This window comes from Anomalospiza imberbis, unplaced genomic scaffold, assembly GCF_031753505.1.
Source record: "Anomalospiza imberbis isolate Cuckoo-Finch-1a 21T00152 unplaced genomic scaffold, ASM3175350v1 scaffold_69, whole genome shotgun sequence".
Lineage (NCBI taxonomy): Eukaryota > Metazoa > Chordata > Aves > Passeriformes > Viduidae > Anomalospiza > Anomalospiza imberbis.
The window spans coordinates 85,561-113,225 of record NW_027100303.1 but is presented as its reverse complement, the minus strand read 5'-3'; the positions used below and the strand labels follow the sequence as shown (position 1 = coordinate 113,225).

The 27,665-nt window shown below is 50.7% G+C and overlaps 1 protein-coding gene across 1 annotated transcript; it reads left to right on the top strand.

Moving 5' to 3' along the window:
- The first annotated feature begins 7,034 nt into the window (after window positions 1-7,034).
- LOC137467597 (uncharacterized) lies at window positions 7,035-23,280 on the top strand. The gene is made up of 5 exons (XM_068179074.1): window positions 7,035-7,056; window positions 18,795-19,451; window positions 19,518-19,618; window positions 22,118-22,176; window positions 23,253-23,280. Exons 1-5 carry the CDS (start codon window positions 7,035-7,037, stop codon window positions 23,278-23,280), a joined length of 867 nt encoding a protein of 288 aa, XP_068035175.1.
- Window positions 23,281-27,665: the final 4,385 nt, after the last annotated feature.

The window sequence follows — 27,665 nt, the reverse complement described above, 5'->3', positions numbered from 1 at the left end:
CCAGCCACACCCTGAGAATGACAAATCCTGGTTTGGGGAAAAAACAAGAGGAGAGCACCTTGGACTGGAGGTTCCTCCTTGTCCCACTTCATCTAAGGAAATCACTGGGCATCTTGTGTCTGTGAGAACCTCCAAAACAACAAGATTCACCCCAGAAATACTGCAAAATTCAAGACACAGATAAAAAAATCCCCACACCTCAAAATTCAGCAAAAACCTCCTTCAAAAGATAAAGATTCAGCTGCCACATAAAACCAAAGCAACAATATTTAGCCCAAGCAAGCTCAGAAACACCAAGATTCACCCCGTGAAAATCCTGGATCCCCCTCCACAGTCACCTGCTGCATGTGGGGGGAGCAGCGCTCCTGGGGCTGGGGGGAGGCTGCAGACACAGGGAGGGGCGGAACCTTGTGCTGCTTCCTGTTTCTGCTCCTCTTCCTCCTGTGTCTCTGCTCTTCCTCACACTCCTCTTCCTCCTGCTATTCCTCCTTCTCCTGCACAATCCCACCTTCTCCTGCCACGCCCATCCTTTGACCATTTTGTTCCTCAACCCTGCTTCTCCTTCCCTTCTCCTTCTGCCCCCAGGCCCAGCACCCACTGCCAGCTCCCTCTTCCCCCCAAACCCACAGCATCCCAGCGCAGGGGCAGGGATGGAGCTGGGGCAGGTCGGGCTGGGGCAGCGCTGGGCTCTCGGCCGCTTCCGCCAGCACTCGGTCCCCACTGCAGCCGCTCCCGCCAGGACAGCGCGGGGGGGCCCGGCCTTGGCGCTGCCCCACTCCCACCTCCCCAAATTCCCCTCGCGGGGGCGATGGGGCCGAGGGGGGGGCGCAGGTGGGCTCCAGGTGGGGAACGCTGGGAGCTGCGAGTCTGCCTGGCAACTGGTGAGTCATCAGCGCCGTGCGCTCTTATTGGCTGAGCTCTGCCTGAGGGCTGGGGCTGCAGCAAAGAGGGGACACCCTGCTCCAGGGGGGATGTCCCGAAAACGGGGGACCCCCATGAAAGGAACAAGAGGAAAGTGTCTTTACAAACAGATGCTGTGAATCTGCTCCGAGATACGGCCAGGCACCTGTACATAAGGAAGTGACAGGAGAAGCCATTGGTTTCAGGAAATGTTATCAATTGATGACACAGACTGCTGCGCAGCCAAGGTCCTGCTCAATTCATGAACTTCCCGAAGAACAACAAAGACTTAACAGAGCCAGGAATATCGTTTGCTATACAATAGTGGGGTGCATATGAAGGGGGTATGTAGAGGGTGGATTGGGAAGTCTGCACCTCTCAAGTACTTCAGCCAGTGGGGAAAGGGAGAGGGAGATGTGGCCAGGAGAATTGGGATGAAAAGGAGGCTGTGTCCTCCAACAACTGCAGAGATCCCATGGGGAATATCCCATGGCCTCTCCCATTTCTAGGAATGAAATTACTTTTACAGGACTCCTCTGTCTGCTTTGTGGACAGAAACCTCTGCTGATGTCAATTTTCCCACACACCCTGGGGCTCATCCGGAATTCCTTCCACCATCCGGGGCGGCGGGCAGGGAGTGCAGCTGAAGGTGCCTCACCCACTTTGGGTGATCGGCTCCCTTGGCTGGCGGCGGCACCGGGGATCGATTTGGGACCCGGGAGTGACCAGGAGACAGACGAGGGACACATCAGGGGGGTCTGTGAAGAGTCAGCAGGGAGAGAGCACTGAAAATCTCAGCAGTGAGTGCACTGGGATCTTCGGGGAGTGAACATGGCAGGGCACCCAGGGAGGGGAGAAAAGGGAAAGCCAGGGAGGGGTCCTGGCCAAAGGGATGATGATCCCAAAATGTCTCTGAAGAGTACCCTGGGAGAATGTTGAGGTAGTTTGCACATTCCCCCAGAGGTAATTAAGGACATGGACAGCCCGGGGGGCAATAAGGGAAGTGGAGAAGGGATTTGGACAACAGGGGATGGATGGTGTTGGTGTGCTGGGAAGGGATTGGGTGAAGGGCAGTGTGCAGCAATATGGTGAAGGCAAGAAGCAGCAGGAGGAATCTATGTGGTGAGAAAAAGGATGACGGAGAAGGGAAGGAACAGAAAAATACAGAGGACTGAGATGTTTTTCAGCACTGTTCTATGCTCAGAATTTGCTAGCTGATCCAGATAATTTCCATTCTGGGTTTCCCGGAGAGGAAAAGAAGGAGGTCAGGATGTCAGGGGGTTTCTCTGTGGTGGGCAGTGGAAGCACCGGGCGCAGAGGTGCGGGACTGGGAGCACGGGCTGGGGGCCTGTGGGGAGCTGCGGGGCCGGGCCGGGGCTGTGGGGCAGCCGGGGCTCAGCGCTGGGCGCTGCCTGACCCCACCAGCCCCGGGCAGGGCCGGCAGTGGCCCCCGGCCCCCAGGAGCCTGCGGGACGCCCCGGCCGCTGCCCGGCCCCGTGGAGCTGCCGGCCCTGCCCACCGGGGGGGCCGCCTTTGGACACTGCGGCAGGACAGGGACCGGCTCTGGGATACGGTCTGGGGAGGGGACCCTGAGCACAAGGAGGAAAACAAAGACACATCTGGGAAATGCAGATTGTACATGGAAGGATCAGGATTTTCTATTAAGCATTTGCTTTGGGTCGCTGGAGAAAGGAAAGATTTTGCACAAAGCTCAACAGCTCTCAGAGGATGAGCACCCACAGGCAGTGAGCGCGGCTGCAGGAGTGGCAGAAGGCGGCCCTGGAGCACTTGGGCACAAAGGCACAGCAGCTGAATGCAAGAAGGGATGAGCAAAAGGCCAAGCTGAAGGCAAAGGCCATGGCACAGCTCCTACAGCCCCTCAGGGATCAACCCCACGGCCCAAGGGGGCCCCAGCACCCAGGGGACGGGGTCGGCCACAAGCACCTGGCAGAGGCATTGCCCTCCTGGCCAGGGGAGAGCCCACCCAAACAGCCCCTGGGAAGGAGTCAGGGCTGTAAACCAAGATGCCATGGGTACGGCTTTTGCCGTTGGCTTTGGCAAGAAGAAGAGCCAGACCCAGGGCAGATATTCAATTCTCTCCCTTGCAATTGATCTTGGGAATTCCTTACCCTGGTAATTCTCCACCCAGTGCAGGGTGGGGATAAGGGATGGACATTTAAAGCAGTCTGTGGCCAGAGTCCTGTCTCTTGTGAAATCTCTCCCACAGGAAGCTGGGCTGGCACAGAGCCTGCCTTGGCACTTTGCTGTTCCCAACATCCAAGCAGGACATCGGGCCCTGCCTAAGGAGGGCAAAGCAGCCCCACTGGTGGCCAAGTGGCGTGGCCCATGCCAAGTGTCCCTGAGGCCAGAAACAGCCCCCAGCACAGCTGAGCACGGGGGGACCCCTCAGCCTGGGCTCCAGGGCTCTGAAGCCCCGGAGATTTGCACTTCCCGCCTGCAGCAGGAGCATGGGAGGCCCCCACGGAGCCTGCACTGAAGGCAGCGCAGCAGCAGCCAGGGCTCCACAGCGGGGCAAGCCCCTGGGCCTGCCCACACATCCTCTGCTCAAATCCTCTGCCTGGGCACCCTCCTTTGGCATCTCCAGCCACCGGGGCCAATCCTTGCTGCCACTGCTGCAGCTTCAGTGCTTTCTGGGCCTGCACTGCCACAGCTGCTGGCGAAGACAACGGCACAATTCCACTCTGGGTCTCAGCCACACTCACACACTGCGCTGCCTGGGATTGCACTGATGGAAAATACACCAGGTCACAGACTTTAACATTTTTAACATTTTATTTCTCCACTCAGCCTTGGTTTGCCTTGGCCTCGGGGAAAGAAATGGTAAAGGTTTTTTAAGGGATGTTCCACCACTCAATGGAGATGAGTTTAACATCTCAACACACTGGGAATGGCCCAAAAGATTCCCACAAATATAACGCCCAGCAGCAAACAGCAACCAACACCTACTCCAGACACTGCCCCCGGCAGAGCTGGAGACACCTGCTCTGGAAAAGGCTGAGAAGGAAATCCAGCAGTTCCGACCTGATGAACAGCAGAAGCCAAGAAATCCGGGTCCAATAGGAACCCAAATACTAAAAACTGCACAACTTGAAACTACAGAACATTAAACCAATGGATTTAGATTGGTTCAGACTGTATCAAGTTTGGGAAAAATCCAGTTAAACCCACGTGTCATGGAACGATTTTCTCTGCACACCCGGGCTATGTGGGGATGGAATGATTTCTGTTGCAAATCTTGGCCAGAATCAAGGAATGCCTTGACTCCTACACTAAACATATTGGTGGAGTTTTCCTTTCTTCTGCACTTTCAGAGCAAAGTTTATAACAGAAGAGTATTTTTTGTAATAATCCTTCTTCTATATTGCCGGTTAGGTTTTGGTCAGGGATGAGAGAATGAGTTTTTACTCCGAGGAGAAGTAGAAAAAACTTAATTGCCTTGGGATTTTTTTGTGTATGTCTGTGTGAGAGATACCAAAATTTTGGTCTGGGTTTTGCAACGTTCACCTTCAGGCTGCATTTTGCAAAACGAGAAGAGATTTAAAGGTGACCCTTTCACTCATAAACACTAAATAGATGATTTGAAGGAAAAAATAAATAAAGCAGCAGTTTGTGGGGGGAGCACATGTGAGACTGCTGAAGGCTGCTCTGGAAGAGAAGCTGCATTCCAGGCAGCCAGCAGAGGAGCTTTAGAAATGCAAATTAACACTGCTGGGGCAAAGTGGGGACAATGGACCTGCCTCTTCTTGCCTGGGGCAGGAATTGGGCTGATTCCCGCTGCCCCTCACCCCAAGCTCTGCCTGCCTGCACAGATGGAATCTGCACAGCTGAAGGCAGAGCCCATGGTGAGGATCTCTGACTCTGCAACAGAAATGGGTGAAGCTGCAAAGGGAAACAGCAAATGGAGGATGTTGTGAAAACCTCACTAAAATAAGGGGGGATCATCTCTGTGCCCAGGCGGATCGGGAAGTCTGAACCTTCCAAGTCCCTCAGCCAGTGGGCAAAGGCAGAGGGAGATGCGGCCGGGAAAATGAGCATCCAAAGGAGGCGGCGTGCTACAACAAGGGCAGAGCCCGCATGGCAAATGCCCCACGGCCTCTCCCTCTGCTCAGCAATCGAGTCACTTTGACAGGACTCCTCGGTCTCCTCTGGCCACAGAAACCTCCGGCGACGGGAATTTCCCCGCACGGGCCCGGCCACGGGGCAGCCACCTCTGTCCCAGCCACAGCAACCGGGACGAGCCAGCGCTGCTCCGGCAGCGGCTCCTGCCCAGGCAGCGGCGGGAAGGAGACCGCGGGCAGCCGCTCCCGCAGCGCCCTCAGCCCAGGGCCGGCACGGGCCGGACACGGCACCGCCAAGCCGCCGGAGCCCCCTGCCGCCCCCTCCGCCCGCAGCGAGCCCCGAGCCCCCGCAGAACCCGGCGCGGCTCCCACCTGCGCCGGGGCCGCCTCCGAGCTCCGCCAATGCCGCCTCCCCGCGCTCCGGCCGCTGCCGCCGCTCCCGGGCCCGCACAGACGCTCCGCCAATGGCGCCGCTGCCGAGCCAGGGCCGCCCTCAGGCCGCCAGCGGGGCCGTGCTTCGCCCCGCTCTCACCAATCAGCGCGCCAGAACCGCGACTGACGGCAGCAGCGGCCAATGGCAGCGAGGGGCGGGCTCTGCACACGGCACAGCCTCGCCCCGCGCTCTCAGGGCCCCCCGGGCTGTGGGAGGGCAAAGCCGGAGATGAGGAACAGCCCTGGAACGGGCCCGGGCCCGGGCCGGCATCGATCTGCAGCACCAACAAACTGCTCCGCACCTCCCGACACGGCTTTCCCGGCCCTGCGCCTTCGCCTTCGCTGGCTCCGGCTCTGCGGCAAGCCCAGCAGCCCCACTTCTCCTGCCCCCTAATTCGGAGCATCAGCGCATCGCTTTGATTTCCCCCAAAAAGGGAAAACCGCCCCAAAGCCCTGTGGGGGAGTGGGGGAGGGGAGAGATTTCTGGCACAAAACTCCAAAAGCTCCGAGCAGGACAATGAGAAGTCAGTGAAGAGCCTTGAATGCAGCTTTCCCCACGCCTCCCTCCTTCCAGCTGCACCTCCTCCCCCGGCAGTGCAGGAGACAGGGAATGGGGCCGTGCTCAGTTCATCCCCCGTGGCTTCTCCCTCTGCCCAGGGACAGGAGTCGTTCCCCTGCTGCAGCCTGCGGGCTCTCCCACCGGAGACTTCTCCAGGAACTTCTCCAACCGGAGTCCATCCCCTGGGGCACAGCCCCCCTCCAAGTGCTGCAGCGGGAAAAACGCCAGTCACTTGTTTTTACAACTTTTAAAAGTTTAGTGATAATGAAATGGTTATAAAAATAGTAATACAATTAGAGTAATAAAAATTCAGAGTTCGTGTAATTACAGGACAATAAAAAACAAAGAATTACGGACGTCTGGATGCTCTCGGGCACTTAAGCAAGGACAGGCATGTTTTGTGAACAAAGGAATAACTCTTAAGATCCATTCACTGTTGCATATTCATACATACCTCATGGTTATGCATACATTCTATTTAAAATAAGAAACTCTCTCTGGAATAGGTCAACTCCTTCTTTTAATCCCGACGGCGTCTTCCAGTCTGAGCAAGGCCTGAAGAAATTACCTTCTTCTGATAAGAAACCCATAAATTCCTCTTTTCTGGAGGATTTGGGTGTTCTGTGACACTTATCTCGAAGCCAGTATCTCATTATTAAAAAAAAAAAAACACATACACAGTTTCTACTTTAACTACTAAATCTTCATTTTAACTACAAAACTACATTTACCATTCTATCAAAATGTTAATACAGCACTTCTAACAAACAATGTTTGCTTGCCAATGAGAGTGTGCTCACGATTGTAAACTATCTGGAAGTGTATAAAAACTACTGTCTGTAAACAATAAAGGGAGAATGTAGGATTAACCACATTGGTTGGGATCTGCATTTCTTCCTGTCCAGCAACCCTTTTATAATTGGTCCCTGTTTCAGAGTCCTCCGCAGCTGAGGGACTGAGATTCTGATGGTAGGCTCCTGGGCCTCCACAGCAGTGCATCTTCCTTTTCCTTGTTTTCATTGCAGCGTCATTCTCCTCCACCCAGATGAAATTGAGGATTGGCAATGGCTTGCAAGAAAGCAAGGGGTGAGTACCTTGGGTTTGGTGAGAAACGAACCTCATGCTTTAGAATTTTCAAAACTTTAAGAAGGCATAATTAGAGACAAATCAATAACAGTGGTGGGTGTTTGGCAATGGCCAGAGGCACACTGGTTAGCCATAGCAACTCTTCTTTTCTATTTTTTCCAATTTATTGTTCAAAAACATATTGATAAAGGTTATACGTATTCAAACCTTTATTTGAACTCGTTTACTTGTTTCAGGAACTCTTTAAGTTGGTTTGAGCCCCAACCCGCCTTTCTAGAGTACGTGCAGGAATTGTGGATTGTTGTTCTGAGGGTTGTGTGTCACTTCCTCACAACAGCCCCCTGATCCTTGGTTTCAGCTGTGAGTCTGCAGGCCCCAAGTTGGGCAACTCCCTGGGGGCTCCCCTGGCAGGGGAGACCCTCCTGGAGCAGTTCTGTGTCAGGAAGGAGAGACGCATTGGACTTCTTTGGTCTTCAGCTTCTGTTTATTGTTATCTTATCAAAACTTCATCACACTGTCTGCACCAGACTCTGCGAGCAGGAAAAACAGCACAAAAGTGACTAACAATCTCTTGTTACAAGGCCTTTTGAGTCTAATCAAAAACTAAGCTACCCAATTAAGTAGAAACACCTAAATTATTTTCCTTTCTAACCCAATAACTGAGCCCTAAAGACCCGGATTTTTCATGTGGATTTTTCTACCCATTTACAAGATACCAGCTAAAGGCAAGAAGAAAGAGGAAGAAGAAAGAAGAAGGGAACTCAAGACAACACCCTATATCCTCCATCTTGAACCCATCTATAACATACTAAAAATCCTAAAACCTAAATGTCTCACCCATGTGACATACTCCACTACTCTCTACAATTCTCTACAATCTCTTTCACACTTTTGTGGTTTCTAGTTTACCTTGAGGCTTTGGAAGTTTTCTCCATGAACGAGGGTCAAAGTCAGTGCTCCCCTGGGGGTCAGGGCACCCCAGAGCAGACAGAGAAATATTCCCAGTGCCCTGGGTTTCCACATCAGCAGGCGACAGTTATTGACAGTCGAAGGGTCAGCGGCAGGGGTCCTCATCACACCCGTTCCTTAAATGTTATCTGGCCATGCAGACGGTTTTAGCTACTTCCACAAATACTTTAAATCAACATTAGCTGTTTCACAAATATCTCTGAGTTATTCTTGTCAGTAAGTTACAAAAATAAAAGCATTAGTTATTATTTCACAACTGCAGCAACTTCTGCAAAAGTTAACATTCTAATGCACAACACGTAGCATCCACTTCAATACTTTGCAAAAGCCAAAACTATAATGTATGTTTTTCACACTGTCCACAAACTAAAATATCATCCATGAATGATGTTCTGAGGATTTGAGCGACACAGGGGCCAGGGCACTGGCCACAAAATGCTGACAAATTATACTACAGCAAAAGTAGTTAAAAGTGATTACAAACTGTACTGTATCAAAATCGTTGTGATTAGGAATAAGTTGCAGAAGTCAAGACAAAATAGCAAAAGCCACCAATTACATAGTTCTTTATAACAAACCCAGGGCAGGTTTTTCCCTTGCATGGAGCACTTGGGCCTTCCCCGGGCCCCTTCTGCCCTCTTGCAGAGCCGGTGGCATTTTCCACCACCCACAGTTTGTAACCAAGAGTCGGGTGCAGCCGAGAAGGCTCCAAGCGCCTCCTTCCAGGCTGACTCTGCAGATGCCGAGGCTGCTCTGGGCTCTGCCAGGGCTCTGCTGGGGCTCAGCTCTGGGCGAGGCTGGGCCCGCTCTCCCCTCACATTGCTCCGGGCAGCTGAGTCACACAGGGAGAAGGAAGGGACACGTCAAGGGAGTTGAGGTTTAAGAGAGTTTTTATTCAAAAAACTGCCATACCAAACAGGCTGTCATAAGAGCCGTAACAAACAGGCTGTCCTAACTACCTTAACCAACTAGCACTACTAACTACCATAACTAACTAGCACTGCTAACTACCAAAACTAACTAGTTGTCCTAACTAACTACTGTGACTAAACGCTGTCCTCCAGTGCTTCATCTTCTCCTCTGCTGCCTCAGTTGCTTTGCTGCGGTGATCAGAGGGGTCAGGCTGGAGAGAGGCTTGGCTGATGATAAAAATGGGTGCTGCCCAAAGGAGAAAAAAGAAAGAAATTAACCGTTACTTTCCAGAGTCAACTTCCTCACAGGCTCTGTTGCAACAGGACAAAGGGAAATGGTCTGAAACTCAGGAGAGGGAAGCAGGCTCAGATGAGATCTAAGGCAGAATTTTTTTAGCAGGAGAGTGGGGAAGCACTGACAGAAGGTGCCCAGAGATGTGGGAGATGCCTCCTCCCTGGAAACATCCAAGCTCAGGTCAGGCAGGGCTCTGAGCCACCTGAGCTGCTTGAAGATGGCCCTGCTCGCTGTGGGGCCCCAGGTGCAGATGACCTCGAAAGGCCCCTGCCAAGCCAAACCAGGCGAGGATTCTGCTTGCTTTGCGTGTGGAAAGCAGCGAGACCGGAGACCATCGGAGGGGGCCCCACAAGAAAACCCCTCCCTGGCGCTGCTGCTTCCCCTGCAGCCGCTTGGCATTCACCTGCAGCAGCTCCTGGGCAGACCAGCGCCGCTCCTCGTCCGGCTCCAGGCTGCACTCGAGGAAGTCCCGCAGCAGAGCCGACAGGCGCCTGGGCTCCTGCAGCTGCGGGGTCCCGTTCTGCCGGATCAGAGCGCGAGCCTGCAGGAAAAGCAAACTCAGCGCTCTGCCAGCTTCCTTCCCACCCACAAGTGCTCACATCGACCCCGGCTTCCCAGCCCCAGCTCCAGGGGCATTTTCCTCCCTGGCAGAGATGCTGCTCACAGCTCATTTTTCTATGCCAACCAAAAAACCCTAACCCTGGTGCTGCCACAGCCATTGTAAAGAGCTGGTGCACTTGCTTCACATTTTCAGGTCATCCTCACAGCCAGAAGAAATGCAACAACATAAATCCCAAAGCAAATTGTGTCTGGAGACTGCAGAATATGTGTCTGTGTTGAGGCTCGAGTCCTCTGGGAATTCCCTTCCCCATGTGCAGAAACCTCCAGCTGCTGCTCCCAGTGCAGGGTCACCCTGTGCTCACAGGCCGCTGCAACCACGGGAGAATTGGCCTCTTACCATGGCCCTCGTTTCCTTGAAGTAAGGAGGTTCTCCTTCCACCATCTCGATGGTCACAATGCCGAAGGACCAGATGTCCACCTTGGGGCCGTAAGGAGAACTGGTGACAACTTCTGGGGCCATCCAGTGAGCAGTGCCCACCATGGAGCTGCGCTGGTCCTGCTCAGGGCTGAGCTGAGCGCTGAGGCCAAAATCAGCTGAGGACAGAAACAAACACTGTCAAAGGCAGCTGGAATGAGGAAACCAAGCACAAAGACTCCCCGCTCTCAGTCTAAGAATGAAGCAGTGAATTCAGCTGGAAAAGTTCTCAAGGCTGCAGCCAAGGAAAGATGGAACTGAACTGGACCCTTAAAGAAACCCTCAGCTTTCGTGCAGTGGCTTTTACTGATTCCCTTGCAGCTTTAGATTCCAACTCCTGCCCCTCTGGGAGGGCCATTCCCAGAGCAAAGGCTCCCCTGACAGCCTGCTCCTCTCCTGAGCTCTCTGCAGGGGCAGCCGCTCTCAGCTGGCAGCAGGGGCCGGGCAGTGCCCCCAGCAGCCCTTGTGGGGCTCTGGCCGTCACTGGGAAGCAGCCCCACAGCCGCACCCCGGGAGCGCCGTGCCTGGCCAGGAGCACCCACCCAGCTTGACAGAGCCGTCCATTCCCAGAAGGATGTTGGAGCTCTTCAGATCTCTGTGGATCACCTGGTTCGAATGGAGGAAATCCAGGCCCTGCAGACACTGAGAGAGAACAAGAAACACGAGGGTAAAAACCAATGGCCGGAATATATCACACAAGAAAGGACAGTTTAGAATTCTGCCAGCAGCGACTTTGCTCTGACAGGCCAGGAGTGCAGTGCAGACAAGCTCCAGGCAAACGGTTCAAGGCAAAGCTGAGAACAGCACATCAAATCCAAAACAGACAGAGAGTGCCACAACAGCAGGAAAGAGAACAAGAACAGAGTAGAAGTACAGTGCTGCTGGCAGGCCGTTCACTGCAGGGGCTCTTTCTTCTCCAGCTCATAAAAACAACAGAGAAACAAAGCCCTGAGCCTGGAGCCACTCCTGCTCTCACGCCCTCTTGGGAAGGACCATCGTGTCCAAGGCAGGGCAGTCACAGGCAGGATCCCTCACCTCCCGACTGACAGCTGCCATCTCTCCTTCAGCCATGCGTGTCTGTCTGACAACGTCCTGCAAAGTTCCTCCATCCATGTATTCCATCACCAGCCAGAGATCTCCATCAACAAGGAAGCTGGAAGAGGAAAGCAGTGGCATGGAGACCAATGTGCAGTGCTCAATTCCCCCATGGAAAAGCCTGGAGTGGAGTTTTGTTGCCAGGTCACTTGTCAATGAGGACAGAACCCGATGGAGAGACATTCCTGCCAGGCTGCACAGCCCTTGGGATCTGCACAGTCTAAAGGAGGAGACCCCTGTGAGAAAGGAGAGGCCTGAGATGGCAAGCAGGTGAAAAATGCAGTTTAGCAAAGGCCCAGATCAATGTGGAACCACAACACTGGCCCCCAGCTGGTTCAGCTTCTGAACTCATCAGTTCCACCCTTCCCTGCAGAACAAGGCAACACAGCTCCCAGGGTTATCCAGGGGAGGAGGCCGGGCAGCACTTGGGACAAAAGGGGTCAGAAAACCTTTCAGAAAGTCCCTTCAGAAACAGGCAAGGCCAGTGACAAATGGGCAAACGAGGCATTTCTGGGAACAAGAACCTGGTCTTCCTGGCATCTGTAGCAAAGGGAAAGGGCTGGGAAGAAGAAGCCAAGGGAAATAATTTCTGCTGTGGTTTACCAGCACTTGTTGTAAGACACAGAAAACAGGGTCAACTTGAAGGGAAAACCAAACCAAAGCAACAAAAGCACACGGAGGGAGCGAACTGCCAGGCTGTTGTTTTGGGAAGATACGGCTGGGTCAGGCATTTTCAAATCAGGCTACAGACTACGGACGCCAGGAAAGGTTAAGGCAGGGCCCGGGCACGGGATAAGGCCTGGAGCACTCACCTGTCCAAAGAGCTGACAATGTTGGGGTTCTTCTTGTCCTTCAGGAGCAGGAGCTCATTCACAGCTCGTTCCCTGTTCTGCCCTCTCAGACTCATTTTCTTTATGGCCACCTAAAGGGACATTGCAGACCTTTAACTGGAGGAGTCTGTGGCAGGAGGCCGCAGCAAACACGGAGCGAGTCTTTTTGGGGCGACGGAGCCGGGCTGTGCCCAACTGCCTTGGGATGGGACACCAGAGCTCAGCAAGTGCCATTCCCACAGCCCATTGCTCTGCTCGCTGGGGGCTGCTTACAGGACACATGGCCAGAGACATTTGGCCTTGCAAGCTCTGCAGAAATGGCCCCTCAGCTGTCAGCCTCCAAGCTCTAACCACATTTTCTGCACCTACAGTCTTCTCAAATGGCCTCAACACTCTCATTATTGTTCAAACACATTCTGCAAGCAGGAGGTAATTCTGGTTCTGTGCAAACAGAGCAAAACAGCCGGGAACCCTTTAGCAGTTCTATGGGATTGGGTCATGATTTCAGATGCAACTGCTCTGGCTGGGATTGCACAACAAAGCAAACACACACATCCATTGCCCTCCTTGCATTCCTTTGGGCACTTCAGAAGGACCAAGTCTGTCCCAGCTGTGCTCTGCAGGCTGACACGGCTCTGCCTGCAGAGGAGCAGCCTGTGCAGGAAAGCTCTGCTGGCCCCCAAAGCTGCAGCCACAGCTTCCAGCAGAGGGGAGAGCCCTGGAGAGCTGCCAGACGTGCTGGGCGTGTTGACACTGACCTCTCCTCCAGTGGCCCTGTCGAGTCCTTTAGAAACTGTTCCAAAAGCCCTGGAGACAAAACAGCAGAGAAGAAAGAAGCAGCGCTTTAGGCCCTGGCAGTGAAAGCCAGCCCAGACAGGAGATCTCTGCTGCCTGTAGCGTTCACAAACACCTGGGGGCATCGACCCTTCCAACAACAGCGCAGCAGCCACCAGCCCTCTGCCATGCAAGGTGTGCCAGAGTAAAGTGAGGCCCAACACCAAGGAATTGGGCTGGAGCAAATCCCAAATGTCCGTGGTGCATGGCTTTAGTTCAAAACCTGAAGTGAGCAATGGGTGTCTAAAGAACTGGAAAAGAATGCATTTCATCCTTTTCCATTTCCTGCCTAAGACCTGCAGGATCCACAAGGGCCCTGCCTTTAGGCAGGTGATGCATTTTCCCCCAGAGTGCATCAGCTCTGTGTCTGTTACTGAATGTATGGGCTCTACTACCTGTGCTAGAATAGAGCACTTATTAGTTCATCTCTGGTTTCTGTTTCTAAACCATTAGGTTGATAATCCTGACCCGAGGATATTTTTTGAAGCAAAATATTTGAAAGAAATCTCCTTGAGAACTGTTTTCTGACCGTCACCAGATGGTGAGTGGCTCTTTTAGGCAATCCAATTCCAGAGACAGAAGATCTTCCAGGTCCTGCTCCTTGCTGCAGGCAGGACACTGCCAGCCTCAGGGGCCTTTGACGGTGCCTTCTGAGCACAGGTATCAATTCTGATCAGGACTGAGGGACAGCAGGATGGCGCCCCAGTGTCTGGAGGTGTTTGGAGCTCTCCTGACTTCTCACTTGATCCTGCACCAGCACAACACCTGGGCCTGCTTGTGCAGAAGTAACTGCCGTGCACTTACCCTTGGCCAATCTGCTCCACTTCCAGGTATTTCTCGGCAGGCTCCGCCAGGCTCACGGTGTTCCCTGAAAGAAACCACGTGGAAGACGCTCCCTCCCAGAGTGAGACCCCGCCTTGCAGCAGAGCCAGAATGCAGCCCCCCTCCCTGGGGCCGTCAGCCCCTTGGTCTCAGCTGGGGAAGGACAAGAAATGACCCTGGCACATTCAGCTGCAGAGCAGCACTGGGTGCAGCTGATGCCGAGACACACACACAGCACCCTGCTCTGGCACACAGGAACAGAGCAGACGTACTCAGCTGCATCAGGCACCACTCCCCTCTCCCCTCTGGCTGCAGGGCTGTGCTGCTGTCAGAATGTTCAGCCCAGGATCCCACAGCCGAGGGAGGTTCAGTGTCCTCTTCCCAAGCACAGGGAGCTTCTCCGTCCTCTTCCCAAAATGCTGCAGGTTCGCCATCATCTTTGCAAGCCAGGGGACGTTCACTGTCCGCTTCCCATGCTGGGAGAAGTTCACCCTCCTCTTCCCAAGACACAGGATATCCTCTGTCCTCGTCCCACGCCAGGAGATGTCCACTGTCCTTGTTCCACACCGCGGGAGCCTCGCCGTTGTGTTCCCACAGCGCGGGATGTTCGCCCTCGTCTCCCAGAGCAGCGGGAAGTTCACTGTCATCTCCCGGCACTGAGGGACGTTCACCATCGTCCCCCGGAACAGCGGGAAGCTCACTGCTGCCTTCCTCCTCTTTGGGCTCCTCTTTGGAAGCAGAGGGAGCCAGAGGAGGTGCTGGTGCCGCTTTTGTGTCCTGTGGACAGACGGCAGCGTGAGGGACGGGAAGTTCTGCATCAGTTATCACCTTATTTCCCCTCAGCTGCACATCCAGCTGCACTAAGCAGAAATTGGGTTTGGAGCTGTTCAAACTAACAATGGGCTAAAGTCCACATTGCCCCTTATTGTTGGGAATTCCATATTCCACCATGGCTAAAGCCAGCAAGCAATGCTCTGCCTGCAAAACCAGACCTGCAGCTCTTCAAAAGCTCTTCAGCAGAAAAGGAGAAAACTCCCAGGGATCCCTTTGCTGCTGCAAGGACACTGGCAGGAACTTTCCTTCAGCCTCCCAGGCTGGCACTCGGCTGCCACATGCCGAGCTCAGAACTTGCTGCACAATTCCAAACACCAAAGGTTCCTTTCCCACTCACCGAAGGAGGAGCTGCTCGGGATCCACTCATGAGGTGACCTGCAACGGGAGAGGGAACATGAACCAGATGCTGTCAGGAAAAAACTGCCTGTGGTGGGAAATGCCCCGGAGCAAGGCAACCCCGAGAGAGCATTTTGCTTTCACAGCGTCCCTCCAGGAGCCACAGTCCCTTCGCACAGCAAGAGAACAGCACAAAATACTGGGCTGGGTCAGCTCTTGGCTGGACAGGCAGTTCCAGGCTCTGCTGCCACAGACTCCCCGCGTGAGGGAACAGAACCCCCCAGGGCTCATTGCAAATGCTGTGCACGCCCCGCTGGCTGCAGACACCCCCTTTTCCAGCTGCAGCTGCTGCCAGGAGCTCTCCCAAAGCAATGGTGTCTTCATGGCAATTTGGTTACAAAGTCAGCTCAGGCCCAGAGGAAGAACAGCAAGCACACAGCAAGCCCAAAGCCACAGCACCGAGGGAAAACCTCGACTTACGTGCCAAGTGGGTTAAAAAATACCCCGCATACGCCACAGAGTACAGCGTGCAAACTGCAGCAGCCACGTGCTGGATCATTTTGGCTGCGCTGCACACGTCTGCAGACTGTAGCCCTGCAGGCACAGAAGGACACCCGTCAGGGCTGGGCTGGCTGTTGAGAATGCCTCGGGCAGGAGGATCCTCCGGCAACGAGCAGTGCCCAGAGCCACTCTGGACACTGAGGCCTCCGTGTGCCACAGCAACGGGAACACCCCGGGGACGTGGCAGTGCTCCTGTGACATCACAGCAGCAGCTCACGCAGAAACCGCCTGGAAGGTTCTCCTGTGTCACAAAGGAGCACAAAGAGCCCTCCCAGGGCACAGCCTGTTGCCCAAAGGATCCAGGAGGAGCTCTGAAAATGCAGCAAACAAGGACACCCCATAGCCCAGCCTGAACACTGAGGAGGAACAAGGATGGCACCAAAGCAGAGCAAACATGACCTTTAGTCACTGACACTTCTGGCTAAAATCAGCAAGCCGTGTTCCCTCTGGGATCTTTGTTCTCGTTCTAAAAACAAGCAAGGTTCTCCACTCTAAATATAGAGAAGGCAGGAACTGGGGAGGAGGTGGGATGAGGAAGGAGGAGGAGGAGGGAGAGAGGAAGAGGAGGAGCAGGAAGAGGAGGAGCAGGAGCAGGAAAAGGAGGAGAAACAGGAGGTTCCAGTGCCCCCCGTGGCCGCAGCACCCTTGACCCCGGGACCATCGCCTCCAGCTCATCCTGCATGTGGGAGGGGAGGGGGAGCTCATCCCAAATCTATCAGGGGGTCCCTGAGAGGGTTTTTTTATTGGGGTGTGTTTGGAGCTTGCAGATTGTGGAATTGAGCCCCAAATATCGTCTGGGAGGCCCAAATAAACCCTGGGAGGGTTTTTTCTCTGTGTGTGTGTGTGTGTGTGTGTAGGTTTGGATCTTGCAGGACCCCAAAGCTGAGACCCTTGGGGGGATCTTTGGGAGTCCACGTTGCCATTGCCCAGGGTCACCAGGGGGAGGACATTGGTCCTGGGGACCCCTGGGGGAGCAGAGGAGGGGAACTCCTGGGACCCCCAGAGTGGGGGGAGTAGAGAGGGGTGTTCCTGGAGCTGGGGGACCCATGGCTGGCTGGAAAGGGGGGGAGCCTGGAGAGGAGGGACCCCTGGGATCTCAAAGTAGAGCATCAGGGGAGAAGGGACCCCATGGACCCCCAACAGCCCCTGGATTATCCCTAAGCAGGACGCCAGAGAAGGGGGAACCCCTGGAGCCATTGGACCCCCATCATCCCAAGGAAAGGAAACCTCTGGCACCCCAAAAGTGGAGAGATCAGAGATCGGGAAGTCCTGGGAGAGTTGTTTTGGGCTGAACCTTGATATAGTGGAGATTTCCATGGACACAAGACTCCTGCTGACTTCTAGGGATGGACTTGGGCAGTGTGGAGCCTCTACTCCAAGGCCCTCCCACCTTGGTTTTCCCCAAAGCAGGATTTGTCATTCCCTGGGTGTGGCTGGATGGAGGAGGAGGAAAAGCCTCGGAGATCCTGCTGGAGGAGTCGATGAGCCATCGGTTGTGTGGCAGAGCCTCGACAATCGGTGCCCAAAAGTGCTCGGAGCCAATGAGAGCGTGCGGCGCTGCTGGGCCCGCGCTGCTCCGGACTGGTGCTGCCAGCGCAGCGCGGCCGCTCTGGGGCTGGTGCTTGTAAGAGCCCGTCTGAAGCCCCTTGTTCTCCATTCTGCCTTCAGATTGCCACGAGAAAGAATCCCTTCCCCCGCTGCAGTTCCGACTTAGAACAGGACACAGTGCAGGTGGAACCACTGAACCATCATGCTAGCTGTTCCGAACAAGGCCTGGCAAGAACTTGGCAAGGAGTTGGCAAGGACTTGGCAAAGACCTGACATGGACCCAGCACGGGACAGCCTGATGCGCGGCCTGCTTCTAATATCCGTTCTTAAGCCCAAGGAACTTTTGGGGGGACTCCCGTGGTCCTTCATTGAAGACCCCTCATCTGCCTCGTTACCACTGTGACAAATAAAGAATGAGAACCCTCCTCCCAAGGACTGAGACTGAGACCCCTACTATAGGGAGGAGGGGAAATTGGTGGTCTGACCACTAATGACATGACCTGTTTCCCTTCAGTAATTTCAATGGACTTATTCTTTATTTTATTCGCCTTGCTTTGGTGGTTTCTGTGGACTCACCTGTTCCCTCGTGGCGATTACAATGGACTTTCATTGTTACACTTGTTCCCCCCTCTTTCCTCTGTGGACTATAACTGGACCCCCGAGTCGACCAGAACTTCGGAGACTCCCCCGACACGACAGACGGATCCCCATCGTCCGGACCACTGAGGATCTCGCCTGTGTTGGTAGCTATTCCCATCCCCCTCTTCTCTCTCTCTCTCTATTATTTTATCTCCTTTCTGATCCCCACTATCGCATATACTGTTTTGGCCCCTAATAAAGGTGCATTTGTTGTGATTAACTGATAGTCCCTTGTTGTTTGCCTTTTTGTACTTTTGGGATCGGTGAAAAGAACCATCACGACACCCCGCAAAAAGCGGATCGTGACATTAAATTGGCGTCACGGACAGGATTTCTGTCTAGACAGGAGGGTTGCAAATGAAAAAGCACCCACACTGTCTTTGGAAATTCACATAAGATCCCTTAGTGCAAAAGGTGGGACACTGTGTTTTGTTGTTGTTTTGTTATTGTTGTTGTGTGTATCTGTTCTGGGAAGGAAGGGACAACTTGAAGAAACTAAGCAGAGCCTCCCAGGCACATTATTGTCCCTTCACCCACCCAGGGAAGCGAAGGGCGACACAGCGAGGGCTGTGTGGTTTGTGGAACTTAAGTTTGTACCTCCCTGTTGTGGTTTTGGTCCCTTCACAAAATGAGTGATAACCTTAATGATAAAGCTAAAGTTGGGCTTTATGCTCTACTAGCTAAATATAATGCCAAACCTTCTCCAGGAGGAGAGGAATGGGCACAAAATAATTGGTTTAATTTGGATAATGTAGTTGATAGAGTGTGTTCTTTACAACATGATACAAAGTTCAAACTGGGCAAGAATAAAACCATCTTATGCTCAGTTTTGGGAGCTTGTCTTAAGGCAGCCGTAGAAACTCGCTCACAACGAAGAAGTGAGCAAGAAATAATAATAGACTCCCTTCAAAACTTAGTAGAAATTTTACAAAAACAGTTACATGAAGCAAGAAATGTGACTTATGCATTGCAAGCTGCCTTAACAGAAGAACATGTTAACAAATCACACAATGCTGATTCCCCTACAGAAACAGAGGAGAAGGAAACTACTCACATTAGACAGATTTACCCCCAAAAGGAACTTGAAGCAGCAAATAATTGTGGGGAACATTGCTGCCATCACTTGAGACCCCTAATTAAAACAGAGTATAATTATCTCAGTGATGATGATCTCGAACCTCACATCACAACCAAACACATACCATACACTGCCACTGAGTTAGCTAAGCTTAAAAAGGAATACGGACGCCTCCCACACGAATCAGAAACAGAATATGTTTTCCGGGTGTCCCTCACTGGTGGTGATCAAATTAAATTAACTGAACAAGAAGCCAGTGGGTATTGGGGACATGGTGTCTTCCTAACAACGGGAGAAAAACGTGACACATGGTCCCTGACACAGCGTGAGGCTTTTTGGGCCGGGGGAACGAGCCCCTTAGAAAGGGGAGATCCCATAGCTATAATTAGTACCCCTGACCAACTCTTCGAAAGTGTGCATAAAGCCGCTTGCCTGCAAATGATTCATGAGAAGAAGTTAATTCCTGGCTTTGAATCCCCAATGCAATTACCTGTGAAGCCCGAAATAATGACCCCTTTAATTCGTGAGCTTCCAGAAACTACTGCCATTACCTTACAAAAAACTATTATGACATTAAGCCCTGTGGAAAGACTGGACAGATTCCTGGGTAATCCCACTGATTGCACTGGATCTACTGATCCCAACTTTACCCCATCCCATTCATCCTTACAAGCCGCAGCTTCAAAATGCAGCTCGCCTGCCAGTAGTCGTAAAGTCTGGACATGGGGTGAAGTTGAAGAAGATTTGATTAATTACTGTAGAAAATATGGACCAGTAAAAACCCTGGAAGAAAAACCAGAGAAAACAAAAGGAGTTCGGTCCATTGGGATTCCTTATGGTAAAAATTCAGAAAAGGGAAAACAAAGCCCTAACCGCCAGCATTGGTGGTCGTTAGGAGTCCAAAAAGGAGTCCCCAGAGATATAATGGATGGCTTGCCCCTTGATAAATTACAGAAATTAATAACTAATTGGCGCCATCGAAAATCAAATCCGCCAATCCAACCCACGCCACCCAAACCTCCTTAAAACATGGGCAAGGAGCCAACTCTTCCTCCGCCTCTCCTTCCCCTCCCTCCTCAGAACACGGGCAAGGAACCAACCCTCCCTCAGCATCTCCTCCGAAACACAGAAACAGTAACCTTTTCCCAACTCCTCTCTCAAAACCCAGTCAGCGGGCCATTTCTCTCTCAGCCCCCTCCTCAGAATTCGGGAAATGAGCTGACACAGTTTCAGGGAAACTAACTTCTCCGTCCTTTACAGGTGAGCGAAAGGACAGAGCATGGGTATACTTGAGAATGCTCACTAAAAATAATTTAGGAGATATTTTAATTACAGCTGTTACGGGTCCCAAACGTGCTCTTGTAACATTTTTGATTGACACTGGGGCACAAATTTCTGCATTAACAGAAAAAGATGCTCAGAGGAGTGGAGTTGTTCCAACTAAGAGACAATACTGTGTTCTAAATGCCCTAGGAAAGTCAGAATCTATGAATGTAGCCTTGGTCAAACTCACACTTCCTGGAGATGAGAATCAATTAGTTGTCAAAATGGTAATTGGGAACATTCCAAACAATTTACTAGGGATGGATGTTCTTGCTGGGAGACAATGGGAGGACTCAGAAGGATCTTTGTGGTGTTTTGGCGCTACACCTTTAAATATTAGGTTGCTTCAAACCGCACCTTCTCTACCATATAGTAAAATAACAAATGTAAAACAATATCCTCTACCTTCTGGTGCCAGAGAAGGTATCAAACCAGTTATACAGGATTTGCGAGACCAGGGAGTAATAATTAACACACATTCTGCTTTCAACTCGCCTGTCTGGCCAGTGCGTAAATCCAATGGGAAATGGAGGCTAACAGTTGATTTCCGCAGGCTTAATGCCAACACAGACCCTCTCACAGCAGCGGTCCCGAATTTAGCCGAGTTGATAATATCTATTCAAGAAAAAGCTCATCCTATTATGGCAACTATAGATGTCAAAGACATGTTTTTTATGATACCTATACAGCCAGAAGATAGGGACCGTTTCGCTTTTACGTGGGAAAGACAGCAATACACTTTCACTAGGCTTCCCCAAGGATACAAGCATTCCCCCACTCTAGCCCACCATGCACTAGCTAAAGAAATAGAAAAGATATCCAAACCTGATGATGTAGCTGTTTACCAATACATTGATGACATTTTGGTGGGAGGGGATGAAATTGAAGCAGTAGGAGAGACTCAACAGAAAATAATCTCTCATTTAGAGAGTCTCGATTTACAGATTCCCCCGGAAAAAATTCAAAAGCCCTCCCAAGAAGTAAAGTTCTTGGGAATTTGGTGGAAAGGGGGCATGACATGTATTCCACCAGACACCTTGACTTCTTTAGATCAGATTAAAATGCCTCACACTAGAAAGGATCTCCAACAGGCTCTGGGACTATTAGTGTTCTGGAGAAAACACATTCCAGATTTCTCGATAATTGCTAGGCCTCTTTATGACTTGCTGAGGAAAGGGGTAAAATGGGATTGGACTCCTTCTCAGGAAGAAGCATTGCAATTACTGATTTTTGAGGCAACAGCTCATCAAACATTGGGTCCCATCCATCCTACAGATCCCTTTCAGGTAGAATGGGGATTCGCTGCCTCAGGGCTGTCAGTACACATATGGCAGAGGGGACCTGAGGGTCCAACAAGGCCTGTGGGCTTCTATTCTCGTGGTTTCAGAGATGCTGAGAAAAGATACACTACCTGGGAAAAGGGGCTGTTTGTGGTTAGTTTGCCTCTCATTGAAGTGGAAAAAATAGCACGTCAACAACCTATTGTGCTAAGGGGCCCCTTCAAGGTTATTAAGACAGTCACTAGTGGAACCCCCCCTCCTGACGGGGTGGCTCAGAGGGCCTCAGTTAGGAAGTGGTATGCTCAAATCGAACATTACTGTAATATTTTTACAATTACAGAAGGAGCTGTAAAAAATTTAGCAATCCAAGAAACTGAGGAGTTGGATAGTGGCCAAGATAAACCAGTCTCTGTAATCAAAGTGGCCCCTCCTTTCTCTCCTGAACAATCAGCAAATTCTTGGTTTACTGATGCTTCTGCTAAAAGGGAAGGCAAAATGTGGAAGTATAAAGCAGCAGCCCTTCACATTTCCTCTGGTGAGCAAATAATTACAGAAGGCGAAGGTAGTGCACAGGTTGGGGAGCTGGTAGCTGTCTGGAGTGTTTTCCAACGAGAAGCACAAAATTCCTCTTTGGTCTGCATTTACACTGACTCTTATGCTGTATACAAAGGTTGTACTGAATGGCTTCCTTTTTGGCAGCAAAACGATTGGGAAGTCAACAGAATTCCGGTATGGCAAAAGGAAAAGTGGCAAGAAATATTAAATATTGCAAGTCAGGGGAACTTTGCAGTAGGCTGGGTAGCCTCTCATCAAACAGATGGGAATCCAGCAGGAGAATGGAATAAAGCTGATGAGCTAGCAAGGCTTAGTCCCCTGAAAAAGGAGCAAATTACAGAGGAATGGAATCAATTGTTAGAATGGCTGCATGTAAAAAGGCAGCACACAGGTGCAAAAGATTTATACCAGGAAGCTCATGCCCGGGGTTGGCCCGTTACTAGAGAAATGTGTAAAACGTGCATATCAGCCTGTGAGCAGTGTCGCAAGCGACTGGAAAGACACCCTTTAGAAGATGACCCTTTGCATTTGAGGAAAGGCAAAGGCTTGTGGGACGCATGGCAGGTAGATTATATTGGTCCCTTTAAGAAATCAGGAGGAAAACATTTTGTGTTAGTAGGAGTAGAGATTGTGTCTGGGTTAGTTCAAGCTGATGCTTTTAAAAGAGCTACTGGGGACAATACTGTCAAAGCTTTACAGGGGTGGTTTGGAACTTTCCCAAAGCCACAGGAAATTCAGTCTGATAACGGGTCTCATTTCACTGCTAGAGTTGTACAGGACTGGGCAAAAGGTGAAGGAATCAAATGGATTTTTCACACCCCTTACTATCCTCAAGCTAACGGGATTGTAGAAAGGACTAATGGTCTTTTAAAGCGACTCTTAAAACCACAGGAAGGAAATTGGGACCTCCGATTATGGGAAGCTGTCAAAGGTGTAAATGACAGATAGGGAGTAAATGGGTGTCCCAAGATCACTGCTTTTTGTCCAACAGCTCCAAGCATCATTCCGTGCTGGAAGGACCTGACGATTCCACAAACCCTGCTCATTATCCTGGACAACCTGTTTTGGTAGACCTCCCTACAGTAGGGGAGGTACCACTTGTGTTGAAAACTCCTCTGAATAAATATGCATGGGTAGCTTCCGATGCTCTGGGAAAGGAGCACAGGATAAATACACGCTGGATAATTCCATCATTCTAACCTTTTCTGCCATATAGTGGCAGAACTTTTCTGTTGTGTTTACCTTTACAGAAGAACCTCGAGGGACAACATCATCTGAGCCATGATAAAATTGGTGATACTTTTCTGCATCTTACCACAACTCTCTGGCCAGAACCCTGCTGAGTGGCCGTGGTCTGAAGCTACCATCGAGCACACTAATGCCCTAGGATCATATCCTAAAGGTCGTCACCCGAGTCTGGCAACTATTGTGCTACATAACTCTAAGGTATATCGTCCAAATGAGTGGGGATGGGATCAGAAGGAATGGACCAGAACCCTAACTGGAACGATTGGTGAGACTATTGTGGTAGCATGCAGAAAAGTGGAAGGATCTCTACATGAGAAAGCTTCCTCTATCACAATTGCCGGAAATTTTATGGAGCCAGGAGGAAAAAATTATTTGAAAATCCCTTCAGCAAAATTATGCCCTACCAAGAAATGGGAGTGTGCCAAAATATTTCCCCTTACCCTATGCTGCCGTCAAGAATATATTGGTAATTATACCGCAGTTCGCCGAACTAACAATATTGCAATTACAAAAGACTGCAAAAATGAATCTGTTGATTGCTGGTATAGCTTTACTTTAGCTAAAACCACTTATGTGACATGTAGCTGGCAAAACAACTTGACTAACCCATTTAGTTTGCAAGGCCTGGTTTACAAATTTAAGATTAATGCTACAACCAATAATAATATAATAGTCATACCCCAATGGACGGAAAGCCCCTTTACCGAAGGACCTTGGTCCCAAGCTTTTGTTTATTTTTCCGGATACATGGGAAATGTAAAAGATTTAAATCTAATAACTCTTGTCATGCATAATAATCACACATACACCAGGCAAGAATGGAAAGAATACAAAACCTGGCAGCTTCAAGGGATAATGGGGGAGAAAATTAGCATAGGATGCCGAATGGTTAACAAAACTGCTTATAGTAAGGCAACCTCAATCAGTGTTCAAATAGGTCAAACAGACAAGCAGGAAAATGTCTGCACGCACCCAAGCATACAGGATTGTTGGCACAATTTTACATTAACACAGACTGCAGAAGTGGTTTGCTTATGGGGAAAAAACACCGAAGGGCTTTCTTTTAAGTTCATAATAAATGCTGTAGCCCAATCCACTACGGTTTATACCACCACCACCACCACCACCACTCGAGCTCAACCACCAGTTATGCTTACCCCGAAAATTTTTGAAGTTGGACCATATATAATCAGGAAAACCGGCCAACAACAGATATTATTTAATCCGGCATGGTCTCTTAAACAAGTTAAATTGCTGATGCAAAATAATGTCTCAGAAATACAACCAGCTTGTTCACCCTTTTTGCAAACCTCTTTTCAGGGCTGGACAACCTGGCTGCGACAGTGGAACCCTCCTAAAAACCGGGTGCCAAGAGACATAACTGGTGTTGTGGGAACGGGATTGGGAATCCTAAATAGTATAGATTCAGAAGTATTAATGAATAAACTGACTTCTACGACTAAAGATTTAACCAAAATACAACAACCACTGCAATCGTCCTTATCGGCCTTGGGAACACATCAGTGGTTGCTATCAAATATTTTACCAAATTGGGAAAAGATAAATGTGAATGATAGCAAATTGATAATTGATGCACTTAATGCCACACAAAGCAATGTTTCCTTAGCTCTTAGCTGTATCCAGGCTCAATTATGGATGCAGTCAGTTGCTGCCTCAATTATAAGAGAAGGTGAAGAAGGCACTTTTCCTACTGAAATTAGGAAAATAGTCTGGGACAGTGCCACTGATTTTGAAAGGGATTTCCAATCCTGGTGGAATTTAGTGAATTTTACTTATAACCCCATCACAAACATAGCCACAGCATTTGTGTTGACCATAAGTGATGCCTCAGTACATTTGATATTCCCTATCATTGCATCCTTTACACTATAGATGTTCCCAGGACTGTAGACACAAGGAGATTATAAGGTTAGAAGATATGTTTTACATAATTTTCTCCTATGATTTGTTCTAATCACTGTTTTAATTATTTGTTTATTGATTATAAAATTGTACTGAGTAATGTCGATTATACTAGATATATTACCTTATTGTTTAATATTGATTATACTGGTTTACTTTTTGATCAATTTATCGTTTAATTGATTAATACTGGTTATTATCTAAACAATTTATTGTTTAACTATTATTGATTTAATTAATACTTATTGTATTTTGCTTATTATTTAATTATAGTTTGCTTACTAATATGTTGTGATTGTTTTAGTTTTCCTGTTTTCTCTTTCCTTTCCTTTTTCTCTTCTCTTCTCCCTGGGATGTGCTGCCGACACTTGACGAGTCCTGAAGACTCCACAACGACCCCATGGAATCCTGCTGATGAAGATCTTTTGAGGGCAATCGTCAGTCACCGGGTGGTGTAAGAGCCCGTCTGAAGCCCCTTGTTCTCCATTCTGCCTTCCGATTGCCACGAGAAAGAATCCCTTCCCCCGCTGCAGTTCCGACTTAGAACAGGACACAGTGCAGGTGGAACCACTGAACCATCATGCTAGCTGTTCCAAACAAGGCCTGGCAAGAACTTGGCAAGGAGTTGGCAAGGACTTGGCAAAGACCTGACATGGACCCAGCACGGGACAGCCTGATGCGCGGCCTGCTTCTAATCTCCGTTCTTAAGCCCAAGGAACTTTTGGGGGGATTCCCGTGGTCCTTCATTGAAGACCCCTCATCTGCCTCGTTACCACTGTGACAAATAAAGAATGAGAACCCTCCTCCCAAGGACTGAGACTGAGACCCCTACTATAGGGAAGAGGGGAATTTGGTGGTCTGACCACTAATGACATGACCTGTTTCCCTTCAGTAATTTCAATGGACTTATTCTTTATTTTATTCGCCTTGCTTTGGTGGTTTCTGTGGACTCACCTGTTCCCTCGTGGCGATTACAATGGACTTTCATTGTTACACTTGTTCCCCCCTCTTTCCTCTGTGGACTATAACTGGACCCCCCGGGTCGACCAGAACTTCAGAGACTCCCCCGACACGACAGACGGATCCCCATCGTCCGGACCACTGAGGATCTCGCCTGTGTTGGTAGCTATTCCCATCCCCCTCTTCTCTCTCTCTCTCTATTATTTTATCTCCTTTCTGATCCCCACTATCGCATATACTGTTTTGGCCCCTAATAAAGGTGCATTTGTTGTGATTAACTGATAGTCCCTTGTTGTTTGCCTTTTGTACTTTTGGGATCGGTGAAAAGAACCATCACGACACCCCGCAATAAGCGGATCGTGACACTGGGCTATGGGGTGTCCTTGTTTGCTGCATTTTCAAAGTTCCTCCTGGATCCTTTGGGCAACAGGCTGTGCCCTGTGAGGGCTCTTTGTGCTCCTTTGTGACACAGGAGAACCTTCCAGGCGGTTTCTGCGTGAGCTGCTGCTGTGATGTCACAGGAGCACTGCCACGTCCCCGAGGTGTTCCCGTTGCTGTGGCACACGGAGGCCTCAGTGTCCAGAGTGGCTCTGGGCACTGCTCGTTGCCTGAGGATCCTCCTGCCCGAGGCATTCTCAGCAGCCAGCCCAGCCCTGACAGGTGTCCTTCTGTGCCTGCAGGGCTACAGTCTGCAGACGTGTGCAGCGCAGCCAAAATGATCCAGCACGTGGCTGCTGCAGTTTGCACGCTGTACTCTGTGGCGTATGCGGGGTATTTTTTAACCCACTTGGCACGTAAGTCGAGGTTTTCCCTCGGTGCTGTGGCTTTGGGCTTGCTGTGTGCTTGCTGTTCTTCCTCTGGGCCTGAGCTGACTTTGGAACCAAATTGCCATGAAGACACCATTGCTTTGGGAGAGGTCCTGGCAGCAGCTGCAGGTGGAAAAGGGGGTGTCTGCAGCCAGTGGGGCGTGCACAGCATTTGCAATGAGCCCTGGGGGGTTCTGTTCCCTCAAGCGGGGAGTCTGTGGCAGCAGAGCCTGGAACTGCCTGTCCAGCCAAGAGCTGACCCAGCCCAGTATTTTGTGCTGTTCTCTTGCTGTGTGAAGGGACTGTGGCTCCTGGAGGGACGCTGTAAAAGCAAAATGCTCTCTCGGGGTTGCCTTGCTCCGGGGCATTTCCCACCACAGGCAGTTGTTTTCCTGACAGCATCTGGTTCATGTTCCCTCTCCCGTTGCAGGGCACCTCATGAGTGGATCCCAAGCGGCTCCTCCTTCGGTGAGTGGGAAAGGAACCTTTGGTGTTTGGAATTGTGCAGCAAGTTGTGAGCTCGGCATGTGGCAGCCATGTGCCCGCCTGGGAGGCTGAAGGAAAGTTCCTGCCAGTGTCCTTGCAGCAGCAAAGGGATCCCTGGGAGTTTTCTCCTTTTATGTTGAAGAGCTTTTGAAGAGCTGCAGGTCTGGTTTTGCAGGCAGAGCATTGCTTGCTGGCTCTAGCCATGGTGGAATATGGAATTCCCAAGAATAAGGGGCAATG